The 15,654-nt window shown below is 46.9% G+C and overlaps 1 protein-coding gene across 5 annotated transcripts in view; it reads right to left on the bottom strand.

The window, feature by feature from the left end:
- The window catches only part of LOC143893213 (protein bric-a-brac 1), a 361,046-nt gene that overhangs the window by 272,150 nt on the left and 73,242 nt on the right, over positions 1-15,654 (bottom strand). For all 5 annotated transcript variants that reach the window (XM_077398330.1, XM_077398333.1, XM_077398331.1 and 2 more), the window contains one exon: positions 838-2,027. In XM_077398330.1, the coding sequence (XP_077254456.1) occupies positions 838-1,815 (978 nt within the window). In that variant the 5' untranslated portion in view covers positions 1,816-2,027. The remainder of the gene's footprint in view (positions 1-837; positions 2,028-15,654) is intronic.

Here is a 15,654-nt window from a genome sequence, read left to right as displayed (position 1 = left end):
AGCTTTCCACCCAGCAGTTATATCTAGCAGAACTAATCAATTTTTTTTTATTCATTTTTACATACATTTCTTGAATCGCGAAGATCTAACGTTACTTCTGACGGAAATGCTGTTTTTATTCTCGTTAACAAGCAAGTGTAATTCTGACGATTTTTTTGTTCTTTCTGCATATTATTTCTACTAATTTATCTTCGGCAAAAAAGAGAAGTAATATTCTGCCGTCATAAAAACAGGAAAGCTACATTCATCAGCGCATCGGAATACATATCTGAGCGATTCGACGTTATCACAGACATAAAAATCTTCTAATTACAACACTCCATGCAATTACGGAATTCTTGTTGTACAATTTGCATCGAAAATTACATATTAGCACTGACGCGTTCAATGACAAATGTCCGTCCCGGGGAAAAAGGATCAATCGCAAGAAATAGTATCATTCTTACCGATAAAGAAAGGTTCATTTAGCAATAATTTTCATACGCACGCGCACACACATAATGCCGTGATGCAACAGTTATGCGTAAAAGCTTTTTCGCGCTTAGAACGATAATCATTGATGCATTCAAATCTTTTAACATTTAACGCAGATTTAACTTAATCCTCTCGCGAATTACGGGAAGCCACTTTTTTCACGTTAATGGTATTAACATAGCGCTCTCTGAGTGCCAGCGCTAATTATTCTCCTGATAATTTTCGCGGAGAAGCTGCTCTATTACTTGCATTACCGAGATCTAACGTATTAATTTTCAAATAACGAACTTTTTACAAAATATCTCTCGCATTACAAAATATAGAAAGGGCGATCATAGATAAAAAAAAAAGAACTCGACTCACCCTTTCCTCCTCCCGAATCATCTCCGCGATGCCGGGCTTGATCTCGAGGTCGTCACCGGCGCCAGACTGATTGCCGGCACTCTGCTGATGATGCTGCTGCTGTTGTTGTTGCTGCTGTTGTTGTTGTTGCTGTTGCTGTTGCTGCACGCTGAGCTGTTGGCCGTGGCCGCCCAGGTGGTTGACGGGCGCGTGCGGACCGGAAGTCACGTGGCCGGGCACGTGGTGGGTCGGCATGGGGTGCGAGCTCTGCTGTCCCTGCGGCGGTGGCGGCGGGGGTGGTGGTAGGGGCAGCGAGACCGGAAGTTCCTGCAGGTTGATCTGCGGCGTGACGGAGATGCTGGGCATGCTGGGCGTGCTGGGCGAGCCGAGGGACCTCGGGGTCGAGCTAGCAGTTGACGGCACCATGCTGTGAATCTCGGGCACGACGATGTTGCTGCCGATGACATCCTGATCGTCGGGGCCGATGCTGCCGGAGCCGACGCGTTCCGGACTGTTGCCGGACGGCGAGCGCTCGCCGGACATCCGACGACGCTTATTCTTCCGCTGCAACGCCGCGGTCGCGACCTCTTCCAGAGTCGGCCTGGACGTCAGCTCCTGCTCGCTGTTGACGTCCGCGAGGCCGCGGATCTTGAGACTCTCCGCGACCTTAAGCAACGGCCCGATCTGCTCCTGGGAGACATTGATCTCGCCCTTGTACATGAATTCGACCGCGGCCTTGAGCTCCGGCCATTTAATATCCTTCATGATAACGATCGGATGCTGGCAGGGGTTGTCGAAGAAGAGCGCCTGAAAGTACGGGCTGCAGGCCGACAGGACCATCTTGTGGGCCTTGACGCTATGCCCGTCGCAGGCCAGGGTCACGTCCACGAAGCTCTCGCTCTGTAGAAGCTGATCGAAGACGTTGGTCAGATTGGTCTGATAATTGTTCCAGCGCAGACAGAACTGCTGGGGTGACCCAGCGCCGCTTTGTTGCGTCATGATCGCACGCGATGCCCCTTCCGCTCGTATTTCTCGGAGAGGAGTATCTCTTGCTCCACTATTTCGCCAGGCGATTCTTTCCTTTTACGCTTTCTCCACTGTTCTTCCTCTTCTCGTCTTTTCGTCTCTTCCTCCAGTCTCCTCCTCGTGGTGCGTCTCGCCTCGGCTTCTCGGCAACGTTCACCTTGATCGGATCAGCAACGAGGCCGCATCTGCAACACACACATGCACAGCCACACGCAAAATCTCCAGATGTCCGCGCGAAACGACGCGGGGAGAGTGTGAGAGCTTTATCCGCGCGCCTCGTGGCAACGTGCGCGGAACTGTCAGACGCGAACCGACGCGGGCGTCATCGTCCCGTTGGGACGTCGCGGTCGAGCATCTTTCAGCCTAGCTCCGAAACGTGGCTCGGAAATACACCGTACTCTAATCCACTCCCACCGCTTTTGAAAAAGTTAGAGTTCGCCTTGTCTTTCCCAACGAAGCATCATACACGATGGGGGGTCTCCCGAGGGATCAGGATAATCCCGAGACGGGAGGAGGGGGACACACGTCTATCCTATGTCGATGCACCACGCGGCACACTTAATTTTTACTCTCTCTCTCTCTCTCTCTTTTTATTTACAGTGTCTAGCTACTGTCACTTATTTTAGTCTCATCGAAAATGTCTCTATCGCGGTCAGGCGCGTATTGTCCAAGAGAGAATCAGACTTCACCATCAACCACCCACCACCAACCACCTCGAAACGCGACAACAACGATCACGACGACGACGTTGTGGTTTCCGCGACGAAATCGCGCGTTACGGATAATACGGGATACGAATGCGAAACGCGATAAATGCCGTGCGACGTACGGCGGCCGACTGTCCGCGTGAGAAGCGCGTGCTGCGCGCGGCGAAGGGTGTCGAATCGACGAACGACGTACGATCTGCACCCCGTGACGAGCGCGTCGCGACTGAGAGGGCCAGCAACGCGGCGGCGGTTCGCTCGAACGGCAGTGGTGGCACCGTGCGCGGCGCAGCGCTTCGCGGCAGCGGCAACGGCAGCGGCGGCAGCAGCGGCGGCGGTGGTGCGGCCGATATCGCGCGCGCTCGTCGCGTGAGGACGCGGTGCGGCGCGGCGTGAGCGGCGGTAGCGGCAGCGACGGCGGCGGCGGCGGCGGCGGCGGCGGCGGCAGTGACGGCGCGGCGGCGGCGGCGGCAGGAGAGAGAGACGCGTACCGCGGCAAGGAGACGGCAATGTTGCGCGCCGCGCGGGTGGAGGCGCCCACCGCCGTACCTCACGCGTCCTCACGTTCCCCTCGCACCTCGGCAGTGCCGGCCAATCGCGCGGCTTGCCTTCCGATCGGACGCGCCGACAGGCGCCGCCCCCGGAGACCGCCTCATAACCGCCTCTCTCACTCTCGCGGACTCCCGCGAGACCGCGCGTCTCGCTTTGTTCGCCGTCCGAGAAGGAGAGAATTCTCTCTCTCGCGGCATCGGCCCCGGCGAGGCCCACCGATCGGCCTCCCGAAACGGCGATCCGCTGATGATGATGATGAGAGGAGGCCGCGCTTTGCTGATGGCGGAGGTGGTGGTGGTGGTTGTTCTGTCGTTATACTAGTACCGCCGAGCGGAGGTGGAGTGCACGACGACGACGACGACGACGACGACGACGACGGCGACGGCGACGATGACGGGGACGGCGCTCTCTCTTTCTGCAGGTATCGCGTAGGAATCAATGCATTCTAGGAAAGAATCGCGCGACCTATACCATATGAAAGTAGGTTGTACCTATATATGTGAGCGGTGAGAATGGTGAGATTTAAACGAGTGGGTAACGCGAAGATGTTTTTTGATACACGATATTTAGACAATTTCAGAATTTCTTCGAGATAAATAACAAACAATCGTCGACGAAATTGTCAATAATTTCTCTAGTAAAGCATTCAGAATTCAGAATCAATGGGGAACTGATATTTGCATCTTTTACATAAGTTTCCTTGAATTAAAAGCCAAAACTGAAATGGACGATGTCTGAATGGATTTGTACTCGATTCCTTCACAGAGATGTATAGACATGCAAAAAAGTGTATGTAGCGTTTAGTTTGCCGACGCCATGAAAAAAGTTGGGTAAATTTGTTCTTTTACAGCTGGTGTAAGTGAGTTCAACGAACGCTGGCGGCAGCGGCGCAAAGAGACTTGTACAGACCACGGACGGAGTTTTTGAATTTCTCGTCTCTCGTACATTAAGTGCAAGGATCTTATTGCATCTGCGCACAATAACGATTGTCCTGATAGCGGCGAGACGAACGAGTGGAAACGTACGCTCTAACCGTATCTTCTAAATGAGTCTGGGTATACACCACGTTACACAGGTCGATTACTCGCGGCATTTCTTCTTCTCGGAAGCAGCCGTAATAAATTAGCGCCCTAAGTTGACGAATGTATGATATTTTACGCCGAGTCTGGGATATATTTCTCAAAAGAGAGTTAGCACATGTGGGATCTTTACGTATACAGGCACGTATATCCACAACAATTTTAAAATCGCTAATTAAACGAAATAAGAACCAACAGTAGAAATTCATAAGACGAACGATAGGTATGTGAGCGAGCTTTTTTGGTGCAATAATGAATATTTTTTAAGACAGCACAAGATGGCATGTTCTCTATCTCTGAATTATTTGCGAAATAAGAAAGAGTCGCGAACGTCTTTTCGATGTACGAAGTTTGGGAAGTTCCAGAATAGACGTCTATAGCAAAGATAGATGGCTGTAATAGAAACTGCATTAAAATATTTACACGCTACAGCAATGTTCTAAAGTAAGAGTATGGTAGCGTCCTTAAACGTGTAGGGTAAACTCGCGGTAAGATGACCATAGAAGAAAGATGGCCAACCTATGTTCTTTCAATCTAGCTCGCCATGAAACATCGAATGAACATGGGTTGGCCATCTTACCCGAGTTTACCCTTCGCCGACTATTCAAATATGCTGCTCTATTAATGTCGTTCTGGAGAAATCGCGGGTAGGCCCTCCATATTTATTCTCGCTATTTATTCTAATATCGGCCTATACACCGGCGAGAGTAGCTCAGTGGATTATTATTCATCGTATTAACTACAATCTCGCGAGCCGCACCCCAAAGAATTCTCTGCCCCTTTTTTTCCCGACGGCGGCACGTGGCGGAGTAATTGGGGATGCAAAGAGCAGACGATTATTCAGCGTCGACGCGGTTTTACCGTCTGCCGTGTCCCGGAGACCAACAAGACGGTATTGACGATCGAATTTGGGCAGTCGTGCCTCGATAACGGAGTTACGTCGACGGTGCCGGCCGGGAAAGATGGCGGTCTTAATTGAATTAAGGCTACAAAGAGAGTCGAGTCCTCCGCGTTCGACCCTTACGAGACCCGCCGGCTGGACTCCCTTAACTGGCTATTAACTCGAATTTTGGGTAATAGCAAGCGTTACGTTAGGGCGGTCGGACGTACGTCGAAAAAGCCCCTCTTAATTTCGTCGAATAAATCCGCGAAATTTCTTGCTAAACCGAGACTACATTTTCCAAGATTTGTAAAGATGCGCATAATTCAACGCATATTTGATCAGCTAGAAATCGACAAGCATTATTTAGTTGTTGATGTCTTATGTGAACCAGCGGAAGGTTAACGTCCAATCAAATTTTTGAATAGATTACTTCAGGTTTCGGAAAAGAACTTCCCAGTCATTGAATATTCAGCATAATGTTCAATCAGATAGAGAAATCGACGAGCGTTATTTAGGCGATTCAATTAAATTTCGAAAAGATTACTTTACATTCCAGAAAAGAACTTCCTGTTCACTGAATGCTCGCCACATTATACCTCGTCTAAAAAAGGGCAGCGATGATAGGAACCGTGAGGAAAAATTAATGAAAATTTTGCTTTCACTACAAGTAACGCTAGCTATAATTAGAGCAGCAATACTAAAAATAAAAATTCGCAAACAGATCGGTCTCGTTAGAAGCATAAATCCAGGAAATTCGCTTTTCTCGATATATAGATTTACCGGCGTACTGCGGATTCGTCGTAAAGAATGCAGAGTAGTCTCTAACTCGATTTCAGTCCCCCGCTCGAAACCGGGCTGCCCCTCTCTCCCCCCCTGGCCCGCGATCCCCTCGCCCCGGGTCACGGGCGGGTGTAAAACTGTATGCGCGATATTAGAAGCGTAAAAAACGAGGGTAACGGGTGGCGCGCGATGCCGAACGGCGAATGAGTCGGATATATGCGGACGAATAACGACGCCCGCGAGGCTTTCTGATGAAGGAATATCCCGTCCTTTACGGGCCGCGGAGCGTATAAACACGACGCTGCCAGCCGCGTGCGTTATTCTTCCGCACGTCGAGCCGTGACTTTTTCTTTTCCTTCGTTCTTTTGGCACGCGACCGTTATTGCGAAGGTTGCGCGAATATTAATCGTTTTGCAGTGGCCGAGCGCTTTCCGCGCATTCCTACAAATTATTCGCGTATCTCCGTTAGACGAATATATAAATTGGGAGTATCGAATCCCAAAGGGATAACAAATAAAGCCTCGAGAGCACAAAGTAAAAAGTTCGCGGATCGAAATTCGAAATATAATTTATTTATTATAGGCTCAATAAATCAAACAAATTTACAAATTCCATCGTGATTTATTATACATGCAGATAATAAAAATCAGATGAGAATTCCGTAAAAAGTTATTTGTCGTCGCAGAAAATAAATATCGTCGAGATGACATCTAATATATTCCGTAAAATTTTATACTACAATTTCCTTACACAAATAGAAATCTGTTAGTTACCAGAACAGAATGACGCTGTATACTCTGCAGCAAAAATACAGGGCGTACACCGTTGTAAAAGCGCGAATACGTACGTACGACTTACATTTACCGTCGCAGGAACTTTAGTTATGCTGTTACTCGAACAGCAAATATGTAATATCAAGCTTGATGTTACCGTAACACGGTTGATGTTGACGTATTTACAAAATAGTCCGACGTTACGTCTATAAACAACTACAGCCTTTTCTCCCTTTTGGGATTCTACAGATTTTTCCGCCTAGTTTCCGGAAGAGAGAAACGCAGTTTCTTATCTCGGATAACGGCACGGCAATTCTAACGATTTTCTTCGCCAATCAAGATGTCATCCCACGAGTATTTTGAAAGAAAAAGAGAAATATTTACATGACAGAGTATCCGCTAAGCCGTGGATCATCGCGAGGGCGACGAACGGCGACGGGGGTGGCACTGGTCATAACACGTCCGCATTTCTCATATCGTTGATACTTTCACCCCTGCGAGCGTAGGGCGAGCGAGCGCATTGTAAGGGCGCGCGAGGCCGAGCCGGGGGGAGGACTATAAATTTTACTACGTAATATTGTTTAACTGCAAACAGTATACTAACACCCTCCGTCGTGGCTGGCACGGAAAAATTTCGACCCTGTCAAAGAGTTGTCGGGAAAATCTGCGTAAGAAAACTCTATTTTTTTTTTACGAGCGATCGATTATTGCGATGATATCGGGTGAACGGCGATGATCCTGAGGCTGAGATTCCCCGATCGATCCCCGGTATCGAACGCGACGAGGGCGTGCGGCTCGAAAGGGGTCGACAGTACTTTCTCGTCCCGACGACGTACTCTCGGGGGCAAGTTATGAAAAAATACGAGATGAAAAAAATGGACGCGCGCGTGCGAGCGCGTGGCGCGCGATAGAATAAAAGCGTGAAGTATCAACGCGCTCGGATTTTCTACCTGTAACCGTTTCCACCTGTAACAGCGCGCGCACGCATGCTGACGAACGCGATGGAAAATCTTTTTTCACTCTCCGGTAATGGCCGTCCACGATCGCGCGCGTATCAACCCCGCCCGTAAACGTATATTCTAAACGGCTGCCTTTAACTTTCTCGGCGCGATATCCGCGCGATATCTTTGAAGCGGAGTTTTCGCCGACAACTCCCGTTAATCTCAAACTTCGCGAAACTAAGAAAATAAACCTGAAATTACGATATGGCGCGAAACAGTTATATATTCTACTGATAACTGTTATGAAACCGGCAACGGTTTACGTTATGTAAAATCATAAGAATCCTATACGCGTCGTTTTTCTGAAATCGTAATTCGATCTCGCGAACTTCGCCGATCAAACGCATGTCTCCTATGAAAAAAATATATTATCTGTCTTGCTGCCTTTATACCTATGAAATAAGTATTTTCTTTTTCCTCATTTTATTAAAAAGCTATATTTCCGGAAACGCAATCATTCGCTTTCAAATACTTCCCCATCAAAAATTGTCTTTCATAAATATATGGATCTGTCATAAAAGAACGAGGCGTTAATATGAAGAACTCTTTTTTTGTTCTACCACTCGCTATTGCCATTCGTTGTACAAAAAAAAAACGTTTAAAGAAGCCCCGCGATCGTTTCTTGCAGGGTCTTTAGGAAGTTTCGGATCCGATTGGGACTTTATTTCGTCGCGGCACGGCGAGCGATCGATCGATCGCCCCGTCTTGCGCCACGCGTGTCTCTCCCGTGAGAGGTGGCTTAAAATTAGCCATTTCCACGGTAATCGCTACCTGCTCCGGCGACGCCGGCACTCCCCCGACATTACAGAGACGGCAGCGGCCTTGCGCTCGCATTGTACAAGAACAATGAGCAAAGAGAAATATTGATGATGCTGCCGCCGCGTGGCTAAGCGCGAGCGGGCGAACGCGTGCACGAACAGCCGAGTGTATACCGAGTGTCCCGGAGCGATCTCCTCTATTATTCAAAGTCTATATTTCCTTGAGAAAAAATCCGAAGACAGTCGTCTTATTTTTTTTTAACTTCCGCTAACAATTCTTTTCTTTTAGAAGAAATAGAAATACATAGATGAACGCACCCTTGGAATTAAATAAATAGGAAGGTTCTGTTATCCAGTTAGTTTTTATTTTATTTATATTCCAAGACAAGTCCATCTTTTTCCGTTCGATATGCCGAGTCTATCAGGGCAAACAATGGCAATAAAGAAAAGCACAGTTAGAGTACGGCTAACGTATGATCGTGTTTACAGGATGTGCTCAAAGTGCACATCTCCTACATTCATGCTTAAATGATAATGTTTGTAGATCGAATTTGTAATAGACTTGTTTGTGAATCATTAATAGAAGAAGATGATCGTGATATTTCTTTCTTTGTCGCAGTGTTCTGAATTTCTCGTTTCCTCGGTATTTAATCCTCAAATAAAAACTTCTAAAGTATCTTCAATTATAGCCAAGTAATGAAGATTTGGTCCGTTAAAATAATAAAATCAGAAAGCCTCCCAATGCATCGAAACAATTGTATAGCTCTTCGCGGTACAACCTCCAGAACATGTCGTTGCTTTTAGAGCACCCAGTACGCGTGTACATGCTTGTGCAACCCGAAAGGACCATGCGTATATCGCGAGGCAGACGCGAGGACGCGAGACAGCATGAGAGAGAGAGAGAGAGAAAGACAGAGAGAGAGAGAGAGAGAGAGAGAGGAGGGAGAGAGAGAGAGAGAAGAGTGAGAGAGAGAGAGAGAAAGACAGAGAGAGAGAGAGAGAGAGAGAGAGGAGGGAGAGAGAGAGAGAGAAGAGTGAGACCGGGGAAATGCAGGAGGTAGCGAAGTATCCTATATATACGCGTGCGAAGGAAAGAGAGGGTGCGAAGGAGGCGCCGAGGGGATGACGGAGAGAAAGGGAGCATGGGACAGCAGGCTGTACGGAGATGAGTGGGGAGATAGAGAAGAGGTAAGAGCGGAGAGTGGAAGGAGAGGGGTAGTGGAGAGCGAGAGGGTTATACGCTTAATATTTCAGCATCGCGAAATTCTGCCCCTGAATCATTAATCGCCCGCTCCAGGGTGGCGATGCCTAGCCGAGTCTCTGCTGCTCCCTCCGCCCTCCCCCACTGGCAGCCCCTCGGCCGCGTCCCCCTCGTCCATCCGGCGCTTCTGGTCGTGTCTCTCCTCTCTCGTGTTCCTCATCCCCCTCTGTCCTCTCATCCCCTGCCGGTCCTCCCCCCGTCCCCCGTATAACTTGCCTAACGCGACTAGGAAAGCCATCCGCGTGAATATTTCGAGTCCTCGCCGATGCAGGAATAGACTCGTCGACTGAGCCGTAATTAACCCGCTGATTAATTACCGTGGCCATGCTACACGACGAGCGGGTGCCACGCGCGAGTGCGGTACTCGCGACTATTCGCGACACTCGCGCCGTCGGTACTTGCTTTACCCCTTTCGCAGCCTCTCGTTTCCGAGGAGGCGTAATCGAAATGTCTTCTAAATACCGACGGTATTCTCTACCCTAATCTCCTCCGTTCCTCCTCCGTGCCGCTACGACGATTAAAGCTATCAGGCGTCGAAGTTTGTACACGCCGCGCCGTCTAACAAATTCGCGACAAGCACGTGCCAGAAGAGAATAAGAAGTTCGTCAGTCTTAATCGAAGTAATGAAATCGAATCACGAATCAGAAGATCTGGTTAATATCGCAATTCGATTGGGTTCCCTTTAATTCCAAAAATAGAAATCTAAATCTTGAGATTCGTGGAATAACAAAATAGTAGTCGAGCATATCGGAGGTAAACTCGAGGTAAAATCTGCAAAGAGCAATCATATAGTCAAGAGAAAGTACGTGACGTCTGCAACAACCTGTATTTTACCTTTCGCGTTCGATGTTGTAACTAATTTAAATGGTCACATTCCCACGCTACCGAGGAAAAGAAGGGGAGACGATACGACGAGACCAATCCGATTTTGCGGCTGATGATTGCGCAGTGACGAAAACTCGTACGAACATAATCGGGCACACGTGAGTAGGATCTCGCGTTTATCCCTGCGGGATTTGTCGAGAGCACGTTTCACTTAAAAACAGTATGTGTGACAAACAGATGTAAGACAAACAATAAGAATTAATATAAATAGAGTTTTAATATATAAATAACGAGTTTTTCATACTTTTAGAAAAGTATGATGAACTTGTTATTTATGTATTAAAACTCTATTTATATTAATTCTCACTGAGCTTTACATTAAGGGCTTAATTCTTAATGGGCTTTACATTAAGTACTTCTATAAAAATTATTTTATTTCTAGAAATAATGAAAATTGGATTTACGCTGTTATCCTGCCGGCATTAATAATCTAATTTGTATCAACGTTCGACCTGTATATGTCAAATCTATATCTTTTTAATAATTCACGAGTTACATACATCTCAAGATATAATAATTTATTATTATCTTTTTTTGATATTTACGACTATAAAAAAAAGACTTTCTCTCTCTGTTCTTCTTAAGTTGACACTTGTAACTCATAGTGGAGAGAAGTATTATAGTCCTGGGGCATCCTGTATAAACTGTACTTCGCAGCGAAGTGGCGAAGGGTTAAAAGGGTTGTTCACCATGTTCTCTCAGCAGGTACAGCGCGTTTCAGCTGCGATGACAGGACTTCATGCCGAGTAGCAGAAATGTTTTCTCCACTTACACGCTGTCGTCGTCGTCGTCGTCGTCGTCGTCGTCGTCGTCGTCGTCGTCGTCGTCGTCGTCGTCGTCGTCGTCGTCGTCGTCGTCGTCGTCGTCGTCGTCGTCGTCGTCGTCGTCGTCGTCGTCGTCGTCGTCGTCGTCGTCGTCGTCGTCGTCGTCGTCGTCGTCGTCGTCGTCGTCGTCGTCGTCGTCGTCGTCGTCGTCGTCGTCGTCGTCGTCGTCGTCGTCGTCGTCGTCGTCGTCGTCGTCGTCGTCGTCGTCGTCGTCGTCGTCGTCGTCGTCGTCGTCGTCGTCGTCGTCGTCGTCGTCGTCGTCGTCGTCGTCGTCGTCGTCGTCGTCGTCGTCGTCGTCGTCGTCGTCGTCGTCGTCGTCGTCGTCGTCGTCGTCGTCGTCGTCGTCGTCGTCATTGTGGCCATTGTGTTCGAGCAACATTCACGCACACGGCCGCATACGCTGGCAGTAGTTATTAGTCGTAGTCGCTGCGGAGCGTGCAGGTTGTGCACGAGGTTAACGTTGCAGAAGGGGACGCGGTGCGGTGCGGTGCGGTGCGGGAGAAAGCGGGAGAAAGGGGGCGAGTGGATGGGTTGGTTTGTACCGAACAATGATATCGGGTATTTGATTTGTAACCGACGACAATACCGACTTGCGACCCCGCATTTCAACCCTCCCGCTCGCCCCTGTCACCCCGCCGCGTTCTCTCTCTCTCTCTCTCTCTCTCTCTCTCTCTCTCTCTCTCTCTCTCTCGTTCGGGCGTCACCCAGTATATACTATATGTATCTGTATACATGGACCTGTGTATACCTATAGGACCACAAGACAAGGTTGTCGATAACGAGTGCTACCTTTATGGTGCCTCGAAACAGATCCTTTTCGATCCTGTCCTCGAACTAAGAAATTAGTTGCCCGTACTACGCGATCAATGATCAATCGCGCGACGTCCTCATTTCATTTTTGTCCTCGTGGAAGATCGAAAGATCAGAACTTCAAAAATGGTGTTGGTAGTAAAACGCAAATTCCAAAAATTTTATCACACAGACTTTAACGTTTCAAAGATCGAAACGATGACGGTTCAACAATCCATTTCCTAGACTTCAATGTTTGAAACGCTCAGATACTGCGAAATTAAATCTGAGAATCAAGTAGTGATGAGATTTAAAGATCGTGAAAGTCTATTATATACCATTACACGAGCCAAACCGCGGTGGAAAGATTGTAGAATTGACTGAATTTTTGAGAGCCGATCAGATTTCGTTCGAAATGACGCCCTCGCGTTAATCAAAAGCACTCGTAGCAATTGATATATATTCAGAGATAGACGAGCATATGTGATCGTTCACATCGGTCGGGAGAGGCGAACGTTTCGTTATACCTATATTCTCGGCAGGACATCGCTCTTGCATACGTAATACTCCAACGAGCCTATAAGTTGTTAAAACTATCCGCGCGGCCGCACATATATGCTACTTTTATGGTACGACGACCCTTTCGTCGCGCCGCTTTTCGTGTACGAGTTAAAAAAGAATCAAATTGTTATCGACCGGGGACGTTGTTGGTCTCGGGGACGCGCGGCGCGCGCGATCGAAGCACGATGAAAACTCAAGCGGGCTCGTACCAGTTTATTCCGCAACCCCTTTTCTGCATTATTTACGCGAACGCGTGACCGGTCGCGAGCGCAATAAAGCAGCGGGACCTTCTTGGACAGCATCAAACGCCGGCTTTGCCGAGAGGGCCCCGCTCGTCCCTCTCATCCTTTTTAGGAAGAAAGCATCCGAGAGAGAAATTATTCACGGGCAATTCTACGGGTACAAATCTCCATAAATATCTGAAAAACGGAAAGGAACGAAAATAAAAATTCGATGCGTCGTTTTACGCCTACCTTCTGCTGCACGGAAAGATTTTACACCATTTATTGTATCCGACCGCCGTTGGGTGTTGCAATGTTTCTCCTGACTATTCTCGCTACGTCGTCTCCTCCAAGTGTTAAGAATTTAATTGCGATTTCGTTTAGCGAAGTAATTCAGGTTGGATCTTGAATTAATTTTCGCCCAGCGATGCGTTATAGGCGGAAAGGGAGTTATCGGTGTCTATCGAGAAGCAAACGAAAGACCCGGGGAAACAATCGGTCATCAATGCTTGAATAGCTTAATACTTAAAGCTGTCTATTATGCTCTGCCGTGTAAAACGTCGCGGCAAACTTCGCAAGAAGAGTTCTAAAAGTAGACTCGCGTAATGACATTGGGAACGTTAATGATGTAAGCGATCTATGTTTGCCACGTCGAAATGCGTTTAATCCGCGCGAGCGCGGATCCGCGGATTATAATTAACTCGGCGGCGATAATTCGAAGTGTATAATCACCAAACGAGTCGCGGAGCGCGCGCTGATACGACTACATGAAAATAATTAATCATCAATATTCGAAAAGCATACGTTAAAACCGGCGCTGCTGCGAAAATCATTATAGGAATAGACCTTCTAATACTTTTCTTGGGAAGAAAGTAATATTACACGGGAATTATCTTTGTGTTCTAATGATTAAAAATACGCAAAAAATATATGATGTACAAATGCATACAATAATAAATGAGAAAGAAAAAAGACGACTATGAGAAATAAATAAATGACAAAGAAGGTTGTATGATATTAACCTGCGACCTGCATGAATTAAAAAAAAAGGAAGGAAAAATAATTAATAAAGAGAAAGTATATTTATATAATTTTTAATATAATATAAAGTTTAAGAAAATCAGAGTGCGAGAAAGCGAAAGAGAGACAAAAGGCATGTATTTATATACTATTCGCAAACGGTTGCTTAAGATCTCCTGCCATCTTATGGAGTACAAAAGTACTGTTTGAAAGAAAGCATTGACCCGGCACGAAATAACATAATCCATAGGCAACACGACTAAAGATTTCATATACCAGACGCTCGCAGTAAAAGAGTAAGGAGTGAAATAAAAATGAGATGAACACAAAGTGTGTAGAGCGAAGTGAGAAGAGACGGGCGGAAAGAGAGGGAAAGAGGGGGGAACAACCCTTCTCCGTGTCTCCGCGAGGAGAGAGAAACGTTGAAAAGGGATGAAAAAAAAGCTTATAAATGAATACACAGAGAGAAGGAGAAAGAGAGAAATGTTTGAGAACGGGAACTTGGCTGCGCCATCTCACGAACGTATACATATATTTGGCGGAAGACAGCAGCCAGGTGCAACGGACCTATTGACGTGTTAATTGCGCCTGAATAATTAAAGGGGGCACCTCTCCCGGCAACGGTGCTCTTTCCTTTTAAAATGTCCCCCGATCTCGTTAACCCGCTCCCGGGAGGACGGAGGAGGGACGCGGGGAGAAAATGGTAGACAGCCGGTGTCGCGAAGCGGAGATCGAGGATAAAGCAACTGGAACCAATTCGATTGCTCTAACTAGCGACAGCGAGACGAGAAACTCCGAATTGATTGTCGCCCGAGATTGGTATATCTATAACGGAAATACCGGTGATATACACAGAAATACGAAAAGTTTCTCGAAACGTTTGGTACCGTCGTGACGAATCTCGGACAGATGTTTTATCGGCAGATAAACGTGTAGTTTTTCGTGCGAAAAAAAATTTTTCCCGGTCCATTCGGTATAATTAGAAATATCTTTTTTCTCGTCCGGCACGTGACAATGCAACTGTTAATTTCGACTAATAGCTAAATATTAAAATTGCTGTTGAATTTAAATTTTATTTGGGCACAATTTAGGCGTCCGAAATTCGAATTGTCTTCAAATTATAGCAGTTCGTTTCGACGCAAGAGAAACTTTAAGCAATTTCCAGCGGTTAAAAAAGGATAAGGGTATAGAATGGACATAGCGGTATAAGCTGTGAAACAGACAACAGTAAATTTGTATGAATAATTTACAGAGCTATAGATTTAAGAGTATGCAGAGATTAGTTCGTAAAATAGTACAAAGACTAATGTTATAAATTAAAAAAAAATATACGATCGATTCCTAGTTTTTATTTATGCGTCGAGTCGACCGTGGTATCGATATAATATCCTTACACATTTATGATCATTAAAAATCGAAAAAGTTTATAAGATAATAAGTCAAGAAGTAGATTCGAGAGCTCCGCGGAAGAGGATGTTAAATCCCATCAAAGATTCATCGCGATATTCAGCTGCCTCGCAGCTGTAAAATTCGATCCAAGTGGCTCGGCATTATTGCTGAAAATCCCTTCGAGTAAAGAGAACAATCCGCGCTCTCTCGGTAAGGGATTCGAAACGAAAGCCGTTACGTGTATGCCGTTAACAATGTCCGGCCGGGGCCGGACTTTCATATACTTGTGCGCGATCGAAACGGGGAAAATGCTCAAGCTGTGGCCTGAATAA

This window comes from Temnothorax americanus, unplaced genomic scaffold (genome assembly GCF_048541705.1).
Source record: "Temnothorax americanus isolate GAGA-0224 unplaced genomic scaffold, ASM4854170v1 Scaffold12, whole genome shotgun sequence".
NCBI classification, from domain to species: domain Eukaryota; kingdom Metazoa; phylum Arthropoda; class Insecta; order Hymenoptera; family Formicidae; genus Temnothorax; species Temnothorax americanus.
This window is presented reverse-complemented; position numbering and strand designations above follow the sequence as displayed.